This window comes from Ailuropoda melanoleuca, chromosome 13 (genome assembly GCF_002007445.2).
Source record: "Ailuropoda melanoleuca isolate Jingjing chromosome 13, ASM200744v2, whole genome shotgun sequence".
NCBI classification, from domain to species: Eukaryota; Metazoa; Chordata; class Mammalia; order Carnivora; family Ursidae; genus Ailuropoda; species Ailuropoda melanoleuca.
In genome coordinates this window covers 73,868,954-73,881,376 of record NC_048230.1, presented here as the reverse complement: position 1 = coordinate 73,881,376, position 12,423 = coordinate 73,868,954, and the positions used below count along the sequence as shown (strand labels likewise).

General features: G+C 57.4%; 1 protein-coding gene across 1 annotated transcript in view; it reads right to left on the bottom strand.

Moving 5' to 3' along the window:
• EBF4 (EBF family member 4) overlaps window positions 1–12,423 on the bottom strand; it is a 57,567-nt gene that overhangs the window by 43,335 nt on the left and 1,809 nt on the right. Inside the window, exons 2-6 of the mRNA XM_034641602.1 lie at window positions 3,627–3,783; window positions 3,347–3,410; window positions 3,112–3,167; window positions 1,446–1,519; window positions 454–522 (exon numbers count right to left, since the gene is read on the bottom strand). Coding sequence (XP_034497493.1) covers window positions 454–522; window positions 1,446–1,519; window positions 3,112–3,167; window positions 3,347–3,410; window positions 3,627–3,783 — 420 coding nt within the window. The remainder of the gene's footprint in view (window positions 1–453; window positions 523–1,445; window positions 1,520–3,111; window positions 3,168–3,346; window positions 3,411–3,626; window positions 3,784–12,423) is intronic.

Here is a 12,423-nt window from a genome sequence, read left to right as displayed (position 1 = left end):
AATGCATTTTTACATGCATCACCTTGACAGTCCTGAGACTGAAAACTGCCAAGTAGGTCCCCACTTTTCAAATGAAGGAAACGGAAGTTCAGAGAAGTCAAGTCGAGCAGCGCAGAGGTGGAAGTGGGCCGGGGACTAGAACCCAGCCTTCCCTGCCTTTTCCATGCCAGCCCCTGCGTCCTCCCAGCCACTCTCTGGGCTCTGGGTCACTTCCTCCCCGCCCCCACCCCTGCCCTGGTGTTCGGGCTTTCTTCCCCAGGGAGCAGAACTCCTAAGCCCAGCCCCCAGGAAGTCTGCCACCAGGGGCTTCACGCAGAGGCAAGGGGGGGCAGTTCCGTGGTGTCTGGCAGTTTCTCTCTGCTTATAGCTACCAGTGGGGGGGGGTATGCCACCGTGCTCTGCGGCTGAACCCAGCCCACCCTGGCCTCCCAGGGCCTCCTCCCCAGCCCCTACCTGTCAATAATGACCGGGTCAGAGGGCGTCTCATTCCGGTTGCCACAGCTCTTCCGGTCACAGCACCGGCTGGGGGAAGAGGAGGAGAGAGGGAAGGAGGAAGGGAACAAAGGAGAAGGGGTGTGCGTGCGTGCGTGTGCGTGCGCGCACAAGTGGGCACACATGCTTCCGGTCGAGGATGCTATGTCCTGTCTCTGAGTATGGAATCCCTGTCCGGGGGACTCACTCCCAGGAGCCTGGAGGAGAAGGGTCCTTCGCAGGGACCTAGAGAGCTCAGTCCTGAGCGTAAGGTTGGCCAGGAAACCTTTGTCCCAAAGGCAAGCTGCTCCTGGAGGATTCAGGAAAGGCAGGCTGCAGGCCACCTTCCAGGTCTCTCTCTCTCATACAGCAAAAGAGCTCAGATTGTAAGCATGCAACTCAGGAATTATCAGAAAGTGAACCCACCCATGTAACCACCACCCAGACCAAGAGAGACCACATGATCAGCGCCCCAGAAGGCTCCTCATGCCCCTTCCTTGTCACTACTCTTCCCAAACACATCCAGTGTCCCAACCAGATGTTTGGACATCGTTCTCTTTTCCATGCAGGACCCTATATGATGGGCATCTCCTGGGGAGGCCTTGCCTAGAAATGCCAAGCTCTGGGGTAACAGGGAAGGAGAGCCAAGAGCTGTGTCTGCCCCACCCCCACCTCCCCTGGGAGCGCCCCGCAGCAAGCCTCCCCTGAGCTTTATTAGCTAAGCTTTCCAGTGGTGGCAGGAGGCCTCTCTTACAAAAACACTTGCAGAAGCCACATAAACAGGCCAGGCTAATGGGGCCTCAAGGACCCTCTCTCTTCAGCCAGCACTGTGCTCAAGGGCCTCCCTCCTCCCTCGTCGCCTCCCCAACCAGGCTTCCCCAGGGAGCTGCGAGGAGGGGGGTGGCGGCAGCCGTCAGGAGCAGGGCCTGGTGGGGACCAGGGAGCACAGCTGCAAGTGTCCCAAGCCTTCTCACCTGCACATGATCTCATGGGTGAGCAGCACTCGGCACATTTCGGGGTTCTTGTCCTGCCCCTCGTAGACGATGGCCTGGGGGAGAGGACGAATGCACAGGTTCAAGAGGAAGGAGGCTGCTTGTAAGTCCAAGTGTAGGGGAGAGATGGGCCCTGCCCCCAGGGAAGATCGCGCCCTTCAACTTGCTCTGGGCGCCCAAGAAGGCAAAGCAGGAACTGGGACCTGGACCCCAAACCAAGACCCCCACCGGGGGCTGTGGTGGGCAAGAGAGGCCTGAGGTAGCTCTATAGATCCTGTTTGTCCGCAGGCAGCTTTTCCCAGAGCCAGCTGTGTTTGGGGTGGGGGAGGTCCCCAGACCACAAGGTCAGGCTGTTGGTGGGGGAGACACACTCCTATCTCCACAGTTCCCATGTCCCTAGGGGGCCTCTGCCTCCTGTTCACAAGCACTGTCCCTCTGGGCTCTCCTCACCGGTCTTTCTCCCCACCCCAGGCCAGCGTGTCCCCCTCGTGCTGCTGGACCAGCCTCCCCACCAGTGCCCCCGGCCTCCACTTCGCCCTGAAATGAGGAGTGAGCTTCCTACCCTGGAGCTCCAGCTGCCCACTTTCTGTCCCCCAGTGCGTCCAGGCTGTCCCTCGCTAGTGGGGACCCTCTCTCTCTGGACCTCCTCCAACCCCTTCCACACTTGTCCCCACACAGTCCCACTGGCCACTGCCTGGTCTGCTTCCCACACCACAGTGACCACAGGCTTTCCAGAAACAAACCACTTTTTCCTCTGCCCCAGGATTGGGTGGTGGCTGGAAGACTGTGGGAAAGCCCGTCTCCACCTTGCATTCCAGGCCACTGACCGGCCTGTTTGTGACTTGCTTAGCCCTGCTCCTGACCAGCACGCACAACTTCTCTGAAAAGCCCTGAGACTTGGGGTCCTGCCTGGGGCAGGATCCATCAGGGTTCGCTCAGCTTTCAATGTCCCCAAGCTCCTTTTGCTGGCCTGGGAGCCTCCCGTGACCGTCCAGATCGGCAAGGCGCTAAGGATCTGCAGAAGCTCTGCCCGCCCCCCCCCCAGTCCCCTTTCCTGGACCAGGGCACCCATCCCCCAGCTGTGCTTAGTGGAGGCCGCTAAGGGCTTTCTCTTGAGAATTGCTCTCAGCAGATGGGAGCTGCCTAGGATGGAAACGTCTGGAAGGTTACACTCTCCCCTTGGGAGTGGACCCCAGCCAACGACTGACTGATACAGGGTAGAGAATCCTGGCCTCCTTGTCTCAAGGGGGCACAAGTCTGGTGCACCTTCTCTCGAGCTCCCTGGGGATCAGGCCGAGGCTAGACTCCAGCTGGGACCACATCCTTGCTGAGCCCTGCTCAGCTTTCTCTGTCCTGCTTCCCTCCCTCCCCTTCTCCCGAGAGCTTCGCCCCTGCTTCCCTATAAAGCACACGCACCTGAGCGCCCATCTAGGCCGGGCTTCTAGGGGACACAACCCCAGACAAGGCCTTTGCACAAGTACTGTCTTTTTCTAGATTGGAGGGCGGGGCCGCACATCCTCCTGCCGCAGGAGCTGGACCAGCAGGGATGAGGAGCACAGGGGAGGTGGGCGCAGGGATGAGGATGCTCACTCAGATGGGGGCCAAGAGGAGGGCAAGATGGGCCTGAGCATCCCCTGGGCGGGCTCACCTGCTTGGACATGGAGTCAATGAGGCGCACATAGAGGTCCTGCTCCGTCCGAAGTCCTAAGGGTGGGGAGGAGGAGGGGCTTGCTGTGGCCTCGCATGACTGAACCACACTCCATACCCTCCCCACCTGGAACCAGGCCCTCCTCGCCCCGAGGAATGGGCCATGATAGGTCACGCAAGGTGTGGGGAGCCGGGACTCACCCGAAGGGAAGGGCCGGGGGGCCTCACTCACTCACCGTTGTTATACACCAGCCGGAGGCGGTAGTGGATCCCGTTGTTGGTCTTTTCAGCCCCAGGTTCCTGCGGCGCCAGGATGGGGAGGACGCTCAGTGCTCCCGAGGCTCCTCCGGTCTCCCCTTAGTGCCCCTGCCTAGTCCACCCTGCCTCCCTCCCTTCCATCCATCCCAGCCCCCTCTCCACCCCTCCACCTGCTGTCCATCCGCCTGCCCCTGGGGAGGGGTTCCCTGAAGCCCCCCTCCCCCACGCCCTGGCCCCGTGAGCCCACGAGCCTCTCACTCGGTCCTTTTCCACGAAATCGATGAAGGCCGTGCGCTCCACCTCCACGGGCTGCCCCTGCCGGTCATACATGGCCAGCACAAAGTGGAAGAAGTTGGATTTCCTGAGGTTGGAGGGGGGCTGCTTCTCAAAATGCGCGCGTGCCAGGCCCACGCCGCTGCGAGGAGGAAAGGGGCTGGCCAACCACCAGAAGCGCCCTCCTGGGGGAAAGACCCCAGCGCCTCCAACCAGGTAGGGGGGTGCTGGTCTGGGCGCCGAGATCAGATGGGATGGGCCCCTTCCACCCTTGCCAGGGATCTCAGGTCCAGACTCGGCTCCCCGGACTGACGTCACCCTAGCCTGCTCCCCTGGGGACAAGGGGTGCAGAAGGGGGCAATGAGGCACCCCTGCCAGGCCCCCTCCCAGGCTTTTCCCTGGGCTCCACATTTTGAAAGGCTGATCTCTAAAACCAAAGGTATGAACAGCCCATCTAACTGACCAGAGGCTCCTGTGACTGCCCTTTAGAGCATCAGGGGGCAGCTAGGAGATTCTGGAACAAATAACCCAGGGTCCTCCAGCCCACGACTGTGTTTGTGAGCCTGCGGCATCGTCTGGGAGATGATGGTGATGTCCCTCAGACGCTCAGAGACATTAAACTGGCTCAGGGCCACTAGTCTGCCCAGCCCGGCCCCTGTGCTATGTCTGAAGGCAGGGGCGCACCCCTCAGGCGTACAGGGACCGGTCTTCTGCCGTGGGAAAGATACACACTGGCTCCCTTGGGCAGGAGGTCCTTCTGGTCCAGCCTCGCCATGGGCTGTCTCCCGGCTTATCAGAAATGACTCCTAGAAGTCAGGGGAGCATGTGACTCTTGATCTCAGGGTTGGGAGTTCAAGCCCCATGTTGGGTATAGAGATTACTTAAAAATAAAATCTTAAAAAAAAAGAAAAGAAAAGAAAAAGAAATGATTCCTAGAAGCAAGGCCCGGGCAAGAGCAGGAGGAGAAAAACAAAGGCCCTATTCACCAAGCATTTCTTCAGCCCTAGCGATGTACCAAGCCCCGGACACACCGCACTGAGCGGGGCCAGAATTAAATGCCTGGAAGGGAAGGAAGACAGATGCGGGGAGCTGTAACACATGACAAAGTGGTGGGTGCCCCCAAAAGATGTTACTATACCAAAACAACAACAACAACAACAACAACAATAGAAGCAAAGGAAGAAAAAATGAATTCTTTCCATGAGAGATGAGGGGAAGCCTTCACAGAGATGGTGGCTTTTCCCCGGGCTCTTAAGGAATGAACAGGGGCTCAGCAGTTGCGGCAGGCAAAGGGGCAGGACAAACAGCGTGAGAAATGGCTGCGGGTGTGAGGGCTGGTGTCACTGGACCACAGATTTTAGAAAGTGAAGTGAAGCGAAGAAAAAGGTGCATTGGAAGCCCACGTCTGAAGAGACACAAAAACCAGGCCACGAGTTTAGACTGTCTCGTCTGGGTCAGGCTCTTGAAAAGCGTGTTCCTTAGGTCTCCTATGGCTTCAGATCCTCCCTCTGCAAAAGGCAGCTATGGCCACCGTGGCTGGAAAACGAGGCTTTGCAGCGTGCACAAGTGTATGTGGGGGGCCCTGGGACACCCTCCAGGAATAGACCCTCCTTGACTTGGCTCAGGCTGGCGCTCCCCATGTGTGGTAGCCAAGATGGTGCCCCATGATCCCCACTTCCTGGTATTTACGCCCATGTGTAGTCCACTCCCAGACTGTATGAGGGTTGGTCTTCGTGGCCAACAGAACATGGCACAGGCGATAGCATATGATTTCCAAGGTTAGGTCATAAAAGACATGGTGGCTTCTGCCTCGTTCTGTTGGATCAGCCACCCAGGGCAAAGGCGGCTGCCATGTTATGAGGACACTCGAGCAGCCCTGTGGAAGGTCTACACGGAGAAGAACCGGGTCTCCTGCCCACGGCCAGCACTTAGCTTGCCAGCTGTGTGAACGAGCCACCTTGGAAGAAGGTCCACCAGCCCCAGCGAGGCCTTCAGATGACCGCAGCCTCTGGAAAAGCCCGAGCTGCTCCCTCACTCCTGGCTCCGAGAAACTGCGTGAGGTAATGGGTGTCGTTTGATGCTGCTGAGTTTTGAGCGCATTTTTTACGCACCAATTTGGCTGAGGGATAGGGCTTGAGAAATACAAGGAAAGGCCACCAGAAGGTTCTGAAGCCAGGCAGGGCTTAGAAGACGGGGCCGTAGGGAAGGCGCAGTGGGGTGGGAAAGCGAGAAGCTGCCGCGGGGATGCAGAGGAGAGGATGGGGACGGGAGTGCTGCCTTGAACCATTCAGACCAGAGTCCCATCGTCTGCCATATTTCTCACTCCTTACTGTTGTTCTTCATATAATTTTAAATCAACTTACGCTTACTCTGCTCCATGCCAAACCGTAATATCTGGGATATCCTGCCTTGAGAGGCTTGTGTTTTTACTGGTACATATTACAGTAAATATATAAACATTAAAAGGACAATCGTTCCACCTCCTTAAGCCTGCTTGGGAGCCTCACTGGTCCTTGCGAAACGCTGATTTCAGGGGCAGAAGTGATGGGTCTTGCTGGTCTCTGATCACGAGGAGTTGAGGGGACCACTGACACCTTCTCTTCCCTACCAAAGCTTCTTTCCACACGAGTCCCTTTCTCCATGGAGGTCCTTCTCCCTCCAGCTTCCCACCTCTTCTGCCCTCTCCTCCCCTCCCCCTCAGGCGACAAAGTCCTTTCAAGTCCGGGCCTTGACCCTCCAGTTTCCCATTTGCCAAGAGGCAGAGAAGCCCGAAGAGCTTTGATCACAGCAGGTCCCTGATTACCGCTGATGAATATGCTAATGAGACAGCAACCCTGACTCCTCCTTTTGGCCCCAGGACCAGTTTAGGGGGAAGAGATGCTCCCTGGGTCGGGCTCCAGGACCACCTGAGGGGAGAAAAGGCGGAAGGGGGTGGGCTTGTGGAGCCCTCCCAGACCACTAGGCCTTTTATTCTGTCAGCTCGACCAGGAAAGGTGCCTGGAAGGCTCTCAGACAGCAGGGCCGGAGGGTATAGGAAAAGGGGCCTTAACAGAGGAGGGGTTGACACTGAGCAACAACCCAGTCCCCTCCACCACTCGATACACCCTGTCTTCACACACCCCTGCACTTCCAGGCCAAGAGTAAATCAGTGCGGCTGGCATGAGTTCCCTCTCCCATCCATCCCTCTTGGCGAATATCAGTCAGTCCTGGGTCCTGGCTGCCTGCCAGCTCCTGCCAGGCTTCTAAGGACCAGACCCGGGAAGTCTGGCCCAAGTCCCAAGCCAAACTCCCTTCACAGGGCTGCCCTCCATGCCAGAGGGGATTCCTGGGGAGAGAGGTCAGGAAACCCAGGGAGAGGAAAGAGGGGTACCTGGGGCCTGTGGACCAGTATCCAGTGCTGGCAGCTGGGGGACGGGGAGGGAGATGCCCTGCCTCACCTGCTGGTGCCTGGCCCCAAAGCAGGGGTGAGGTTCTGTTCCGCTTCTCCTGTGGCAGCCCAGCATGATCCTCCCTCCCCCACCTTGCCGAGGGGCTCTGAAGCACCCTCATCCTTCCGGGTTCACAGCCATCCAGGCAAAACAACGGGACAGGCGGCTAGTTTACAGCCCCTGGACAGGATTACTAGCAAGAGCAAGGACAGAACAGTATGAGTATTACAGCTCCAGTGCTCCCCCACCCCCGCTCCTGCAGCCCAGGAGAGGACTGTAGAGTGGGCAAAACCCCTGCCGGCATGCCCAGGGCTGCTTCTGCTCTGTGACTGTCTCCAGTTGACCCTGTTCATACCCCTGCAGGACATGGGAGAGGCTCAAGGTGAAACAGAAAAAGTTTTGCTTTAGAAAGGCATTCTCGTATTTCCTATGAACAAGAGACAGAAAATGACAGAAGGATCAATACATCAGCAAGAATGTGGGGTAGCTCTGGACTAGCCCTTCCTTCTCCTGGTTCCCCTGTGCACCTCCACCCCCAACGTGCAGTAGGTGAGCAATCGGCATGCCTAAATGGAAGGGCAAGCCCCAAAGGGAGAGGATCGGCAGGGGAGAGACTTTAGCTCTTGTAATCTGAAAACAAACCAAGAGTAAAGAACTGAAAGAATGAAAGAGCGAGAGATCTGCTCAAACAGCTCGGAAAACGGACACAGGGGATGCAGAGAGGTCAGAGTGCCCCTGCTGGGTGCCTCCTGGGTGAGAGGTGTCGGAGGTGGGAGGCGGGGCCACTGTCTGCTCTCATACAAGCTTAGAGACAGAGAGATGTGGACGAAGGCCAGCGTCTCTGATTCTGTAGTCTCCCGAGTGGGGTTGTTGCCCAACACCACCACTGGGGTGTGGGGAGAAATTGCAAGGATATTTACTGGGATGAATCCCTTATCTAAAAGGGAAAAGGGAAGCAGGAATAGAGTCCCCGAAGTCTGAAGTCTGGAGAGGCAAGGATTCAAATGCAAACAGTTGATGTGGGAGGTGATTCCAGCAAACACACTTGGCCAGGCTGGGGAATGAGAAAGAGTAGGAGAGGCGCTCCATAAAGGGTGCTCTCTCCAGAAGTTACTGCTGTGGGCCACTGCAGCTCCTCGGTCCTGCTGGGAGCTCTGGAAACAGTCTAGAACAGGTGCTTCGGAGGAGGGAGCTGGGGTAGTTATCCACCAACTTCAGTTAGCCATTTGTGGAGGGCTCCTGGGGCATCATTTCTCAGGGGCGCCTGGTCTGGTGTGCAAGTGGGCAGTGCAGGCTCGGGCAGCCTAAGAAAGTCTCAGGAAGCAGATGCCAGCGGTGGAAGCAGACACTTTACCAAGGGCCTGAGGGGATAGGGGCGGAGTACTAACCACCAGCCATCCAGAGGCCTGCTGTGTGTGAGAAGCCAGTAAAATTACAGCCCAAGGGACTGACTGCAAATTAGCAGGTAGGCATAAGAACTGCCTCACCTGGTACATGTGTTCCTGGAGCCTATCAATTCAGAAACATCTCATTCCCTTAGTATCATTAGTGCAGAAACATGCCGCACAGGCGCCTTCTTCAGATAAATGCACCTGAATGGTGAGAACAGCCCCATTCATCACTTTTGTGAGACTCCAAAAAGAATCACACATCTCTTGGCTTTCTTAAAAAGATTGTTTTCAACAAAATGTTCAAAACAGTTTCCTCTCAACTCCGGAGTGTGCTGAGGCGGTGAGGCACTTGCTCTCGTAATCACGAACCCGGATGTGAGAGGAGAAAGCGCTCCTTTTCGTATTTCTACCATGGCCTGCTCACCCCCCTTCCCATCTTCTGCTCTGGAATAGTCCATAAGTTACGGGCGGGCGACGGTGACAGAAGAGCTTTGCTGGGTGCAGCGACTTGATGGTCTGAGTACGCCTGCTTTGCAGGAAGCACGAATGCCATGGGCTTCCTGAGTATGGTGCTGGGAATCCAGGTTAAAGTTGACACCAAGGACAACCTGACCTTCCTGGCCAGGGCCATTCAGGTGGCCTGCGCTTGGGGGATGCATCTGAGGGCTGCAGAGTTGTCTAGCTGCTATTGTGGGGGTCACAGCGGCCCCTGGAGATGCTCCTTCCCAGAGCAGGGCAGGACCCACCAGGGCCCTTCTCGAGGCAGCTGCCGGGCCCTGTCACAGCTTTCTAGTACAGAGGGCACCACACCATCTCAACTCTGTCCTCAGCAGGCCACTTGGGGCTCCTTACATCCTTGACTACATGCTTATAATAAATACGAGCAATTTAAAACAAGCATCCTAAACCCCCCAGAGGACAAGTGGCCCAGGCTGGAGTTTGGCCTCCCCCCAGGGGCATCCTCAGATCTTCTCCCTTCCCCTGCCCCCCTACCCAATCCTAAACTCTTGCCGCCTTCATAGCCCAAGGTTCTGAGCAGTGTCTTGGCTTGGGCCTGATCTGCCTTGGAATCTGGGATGCTGGGGAGATGGAGACAAGCCCTAAGGTCACCTGCAATGAGGGGGAGGCTCCTTTTTACCTGCCCTCCCCCAGGAGGTGGAAGGAACAAAAGCATGTCTCCTGTGTCTCATCCTTTGTCTCAGCTTTCCCTAAAATCTCTGCTAATCTAAGCCTTTCCTTTGCCCATCCTGGCCCATAGATCTCTCTTATCTCTGTGTCCTCTCTCCTTCCTCCAAGGGTTCCACCGGCCCGGCTCCCTGCAGGCCTCCCCTGGGCCCCTGGGCCTGCTGATGGCCATCAAACTGGGCCTGGCATTCCTGGCCGCAGCCAAGGTCTGGTGGCCTAGCCCTGCCCAGCCCCACGGGCCCAGAGCCTAGCTGTGCCATAGACCAGGAAGATAAAAGCTGCGCCCACTGGGGCACACCCACTTGGAAAATGTGGGCAGAGGGAGGAACTGGAGGCTCTGAACCTGCGTCCAGAGGGGCCTGTGGGAGGGGAGGCTTTGCCCTATTCCTGCTGCTGGGCAGCAGTGGCAGGTGGCCTCACCTGCCACAGGAAGTTGTCTCAGCAGCCACGGAGGCCCCCCAGTGGGGTGGGGGGAGGGGAAGGATCTCACTAGCCAGCTCTCCCACCCTTCCTCTGGCCCTCCATTTCACCTAAAGCCTGCCCACCCTGCTTCTCTCTGCCCACCCCCACGCCACCCCCCCACGGGTCTGCCTGCCAGGTCCCAGGCTGAGGAGCGGCTATTAATTATTAAAGCAAACAAAAGCATTTCCTAGCAGGGAGGCTAGCGCGCAGCTGCTTACAGGAAAGGCAGCCCAGCTGGCTTTCTCAGGGCCTGCCTGTGTGCTGGGACTGGCTCGAGGGGGAGGGCGGGCTTGGGTCCTGCAGGGGTCTCCCTGGGGCTGGGAATCACAGCAGGAGAGGAGAGCTGCTTCTGGGCCGAGCACCCCAGCAAAAGGACGGGTCTGCAGGGCAGTCCAGGGAACACGGGCTGGGGCTGGCATCTGTGACTCGGAGATAAAGTGGCAGCACTGGCCAGGGGTCCTTGTGCAGAGCTCCCCACAGGGAAGATCCTGCCAGCCCTTGTGGATGCCAGACTTCTCTTCCCTCCCCTCTTGCCTCCAGGGCAAGGGCATGGAACCCCTCTCTTTCCCTACCCCTCTTTTGCTCAGAACTTTCCTTCCTGTTGGCAGAGCCTCCCTCACTGATCTTGGCAGGTTCCGGGCCTTCTCCTCCAACTCCATCTTCTGTAAAACTTGGCGTCATAAAGCTGGGAAGCAGCAGCCGCCCAATAAATGGTTCCTGGAGTTGGGTAGAGCTGGAGACCACCAACATGGGGAAGGAAGCCCAACAGAAAGGGATCTGGGAACTTTCTAACACGCACTGCCGTTTCCTTCAGCAGATACTCGTTGCCCCCCTGCTGACTGCTCCAGCCTGTCTCCGCACTGTGGGCACAAGCATGAATAAGCCACCATCCTTGCCCTAAAGGAAGGCACGGGCTGGTGGGGCACTGCTGACTCTGGCCTGTGGCCAGCATCCTTAGGCAGCACCGAGACCTGTTCCAGAGGTCCGGGGGGGAGGGTGCACATAGAAGGTGCTGGGTGCTGTGGGTCCCTGAGACTGCAAGACTTTATTCAGTGGCTATGTGGGTGCTGGGGCCAGGGGGACAGTTTCAAGAGGCATTATTGGATACCAAGTATCGTGCCAAGGGCTGGAAGGGAGTTTGGAGTTAAAGGAGCTCTGAGTGCTGAATACCTGGGAGGAAGTGGGGGTGACTGAAGTTTTTAATTGGAGAAGGACATGATCAGAGAAGAGTTCTTCGGAAATATTGCTCTGGTCCCCCTGGGGCACGGCAGATGGTTTCAGGGGAGAGGTGAGAGACTGGGGCTGGGGCAGTGGGCTAGGAGGCTGCGGTGGGGAATGGGGATAGATTAACCTTCAAGCCAGAGAGGAAAGAGGTGGAGGGCAAGGGCAAACCATTCTTAAAAGTTGACCTTGGACATGAAGAAACATCTAGGAGCCTTGACAATCAGGGGGCTGTGGGGCAAGGCATCAAAGACGACCGTCAGATCCCAAGCAGGCTTGGGGAAGAGTGCTCCTGGGCAAGTTTCCCAGAGGTGAGAGGGAGAGAAAGCAGGCAGAGGTCGAAGAGGGAGGTAAGGACGGGGAAAGAAATGTTTGTTGCTATTTCAGGATGGAAAGACCTGAGTCGAGGACTGACTGGGGATCAAGACACAAATGGGAGAGATGATGGGTCACTTTGGGAAGAATGAGGAGAAAGGATTAGCCTGCTCCCCCCCCCCCAGGGAGGAGGTGGTCCAGAGTCAACCAAATAGGGCAGGGGTGTGCTCCCAAGCTGTGTCCTGAGGCAGAGAAGTCTCTGGATTTGCAAATAAGGAGCCAGGCCTGAAGAAATGCCCCTCTTCCAATAGGGGAAGCCATCTGAGTCCCAGCGATGCGGCCCCCAGGACTCAGATGGGACACCTCAGGGCCACTCAAGACCCCCCCCCCCCCCCGCCACCCGAAGNCCCCCCCCCCGCCAGCCACGCGCAGACCACACCGCTGATGTTCAGATCCTCTGGGAAAGGGCCCCATCCCCACACTTCTGCACCCATACAGGCTATGAGAGTGCCAACTCCTTCACATCTGCTTCCCCCTCATCAAACCTGCTGCCTTGACACAGGGACAGAGGGTCCAGTCAGAGAGAAATAGGAATCCTAAACCCCAGGGCCCCCCTGGAACTCTTCATACATTTTCACAAGGAGCTCTCACCACAGCCAGTGGTGGAGAAAAAGATGGAGCCCCCATTAAGGAACTGACCATCTCAAATTAAATAAAAAACAGAACCAACAGAAAACCAGGCAGTATACAGAACTATATGCACAGCCCAGGGCCCGGGGC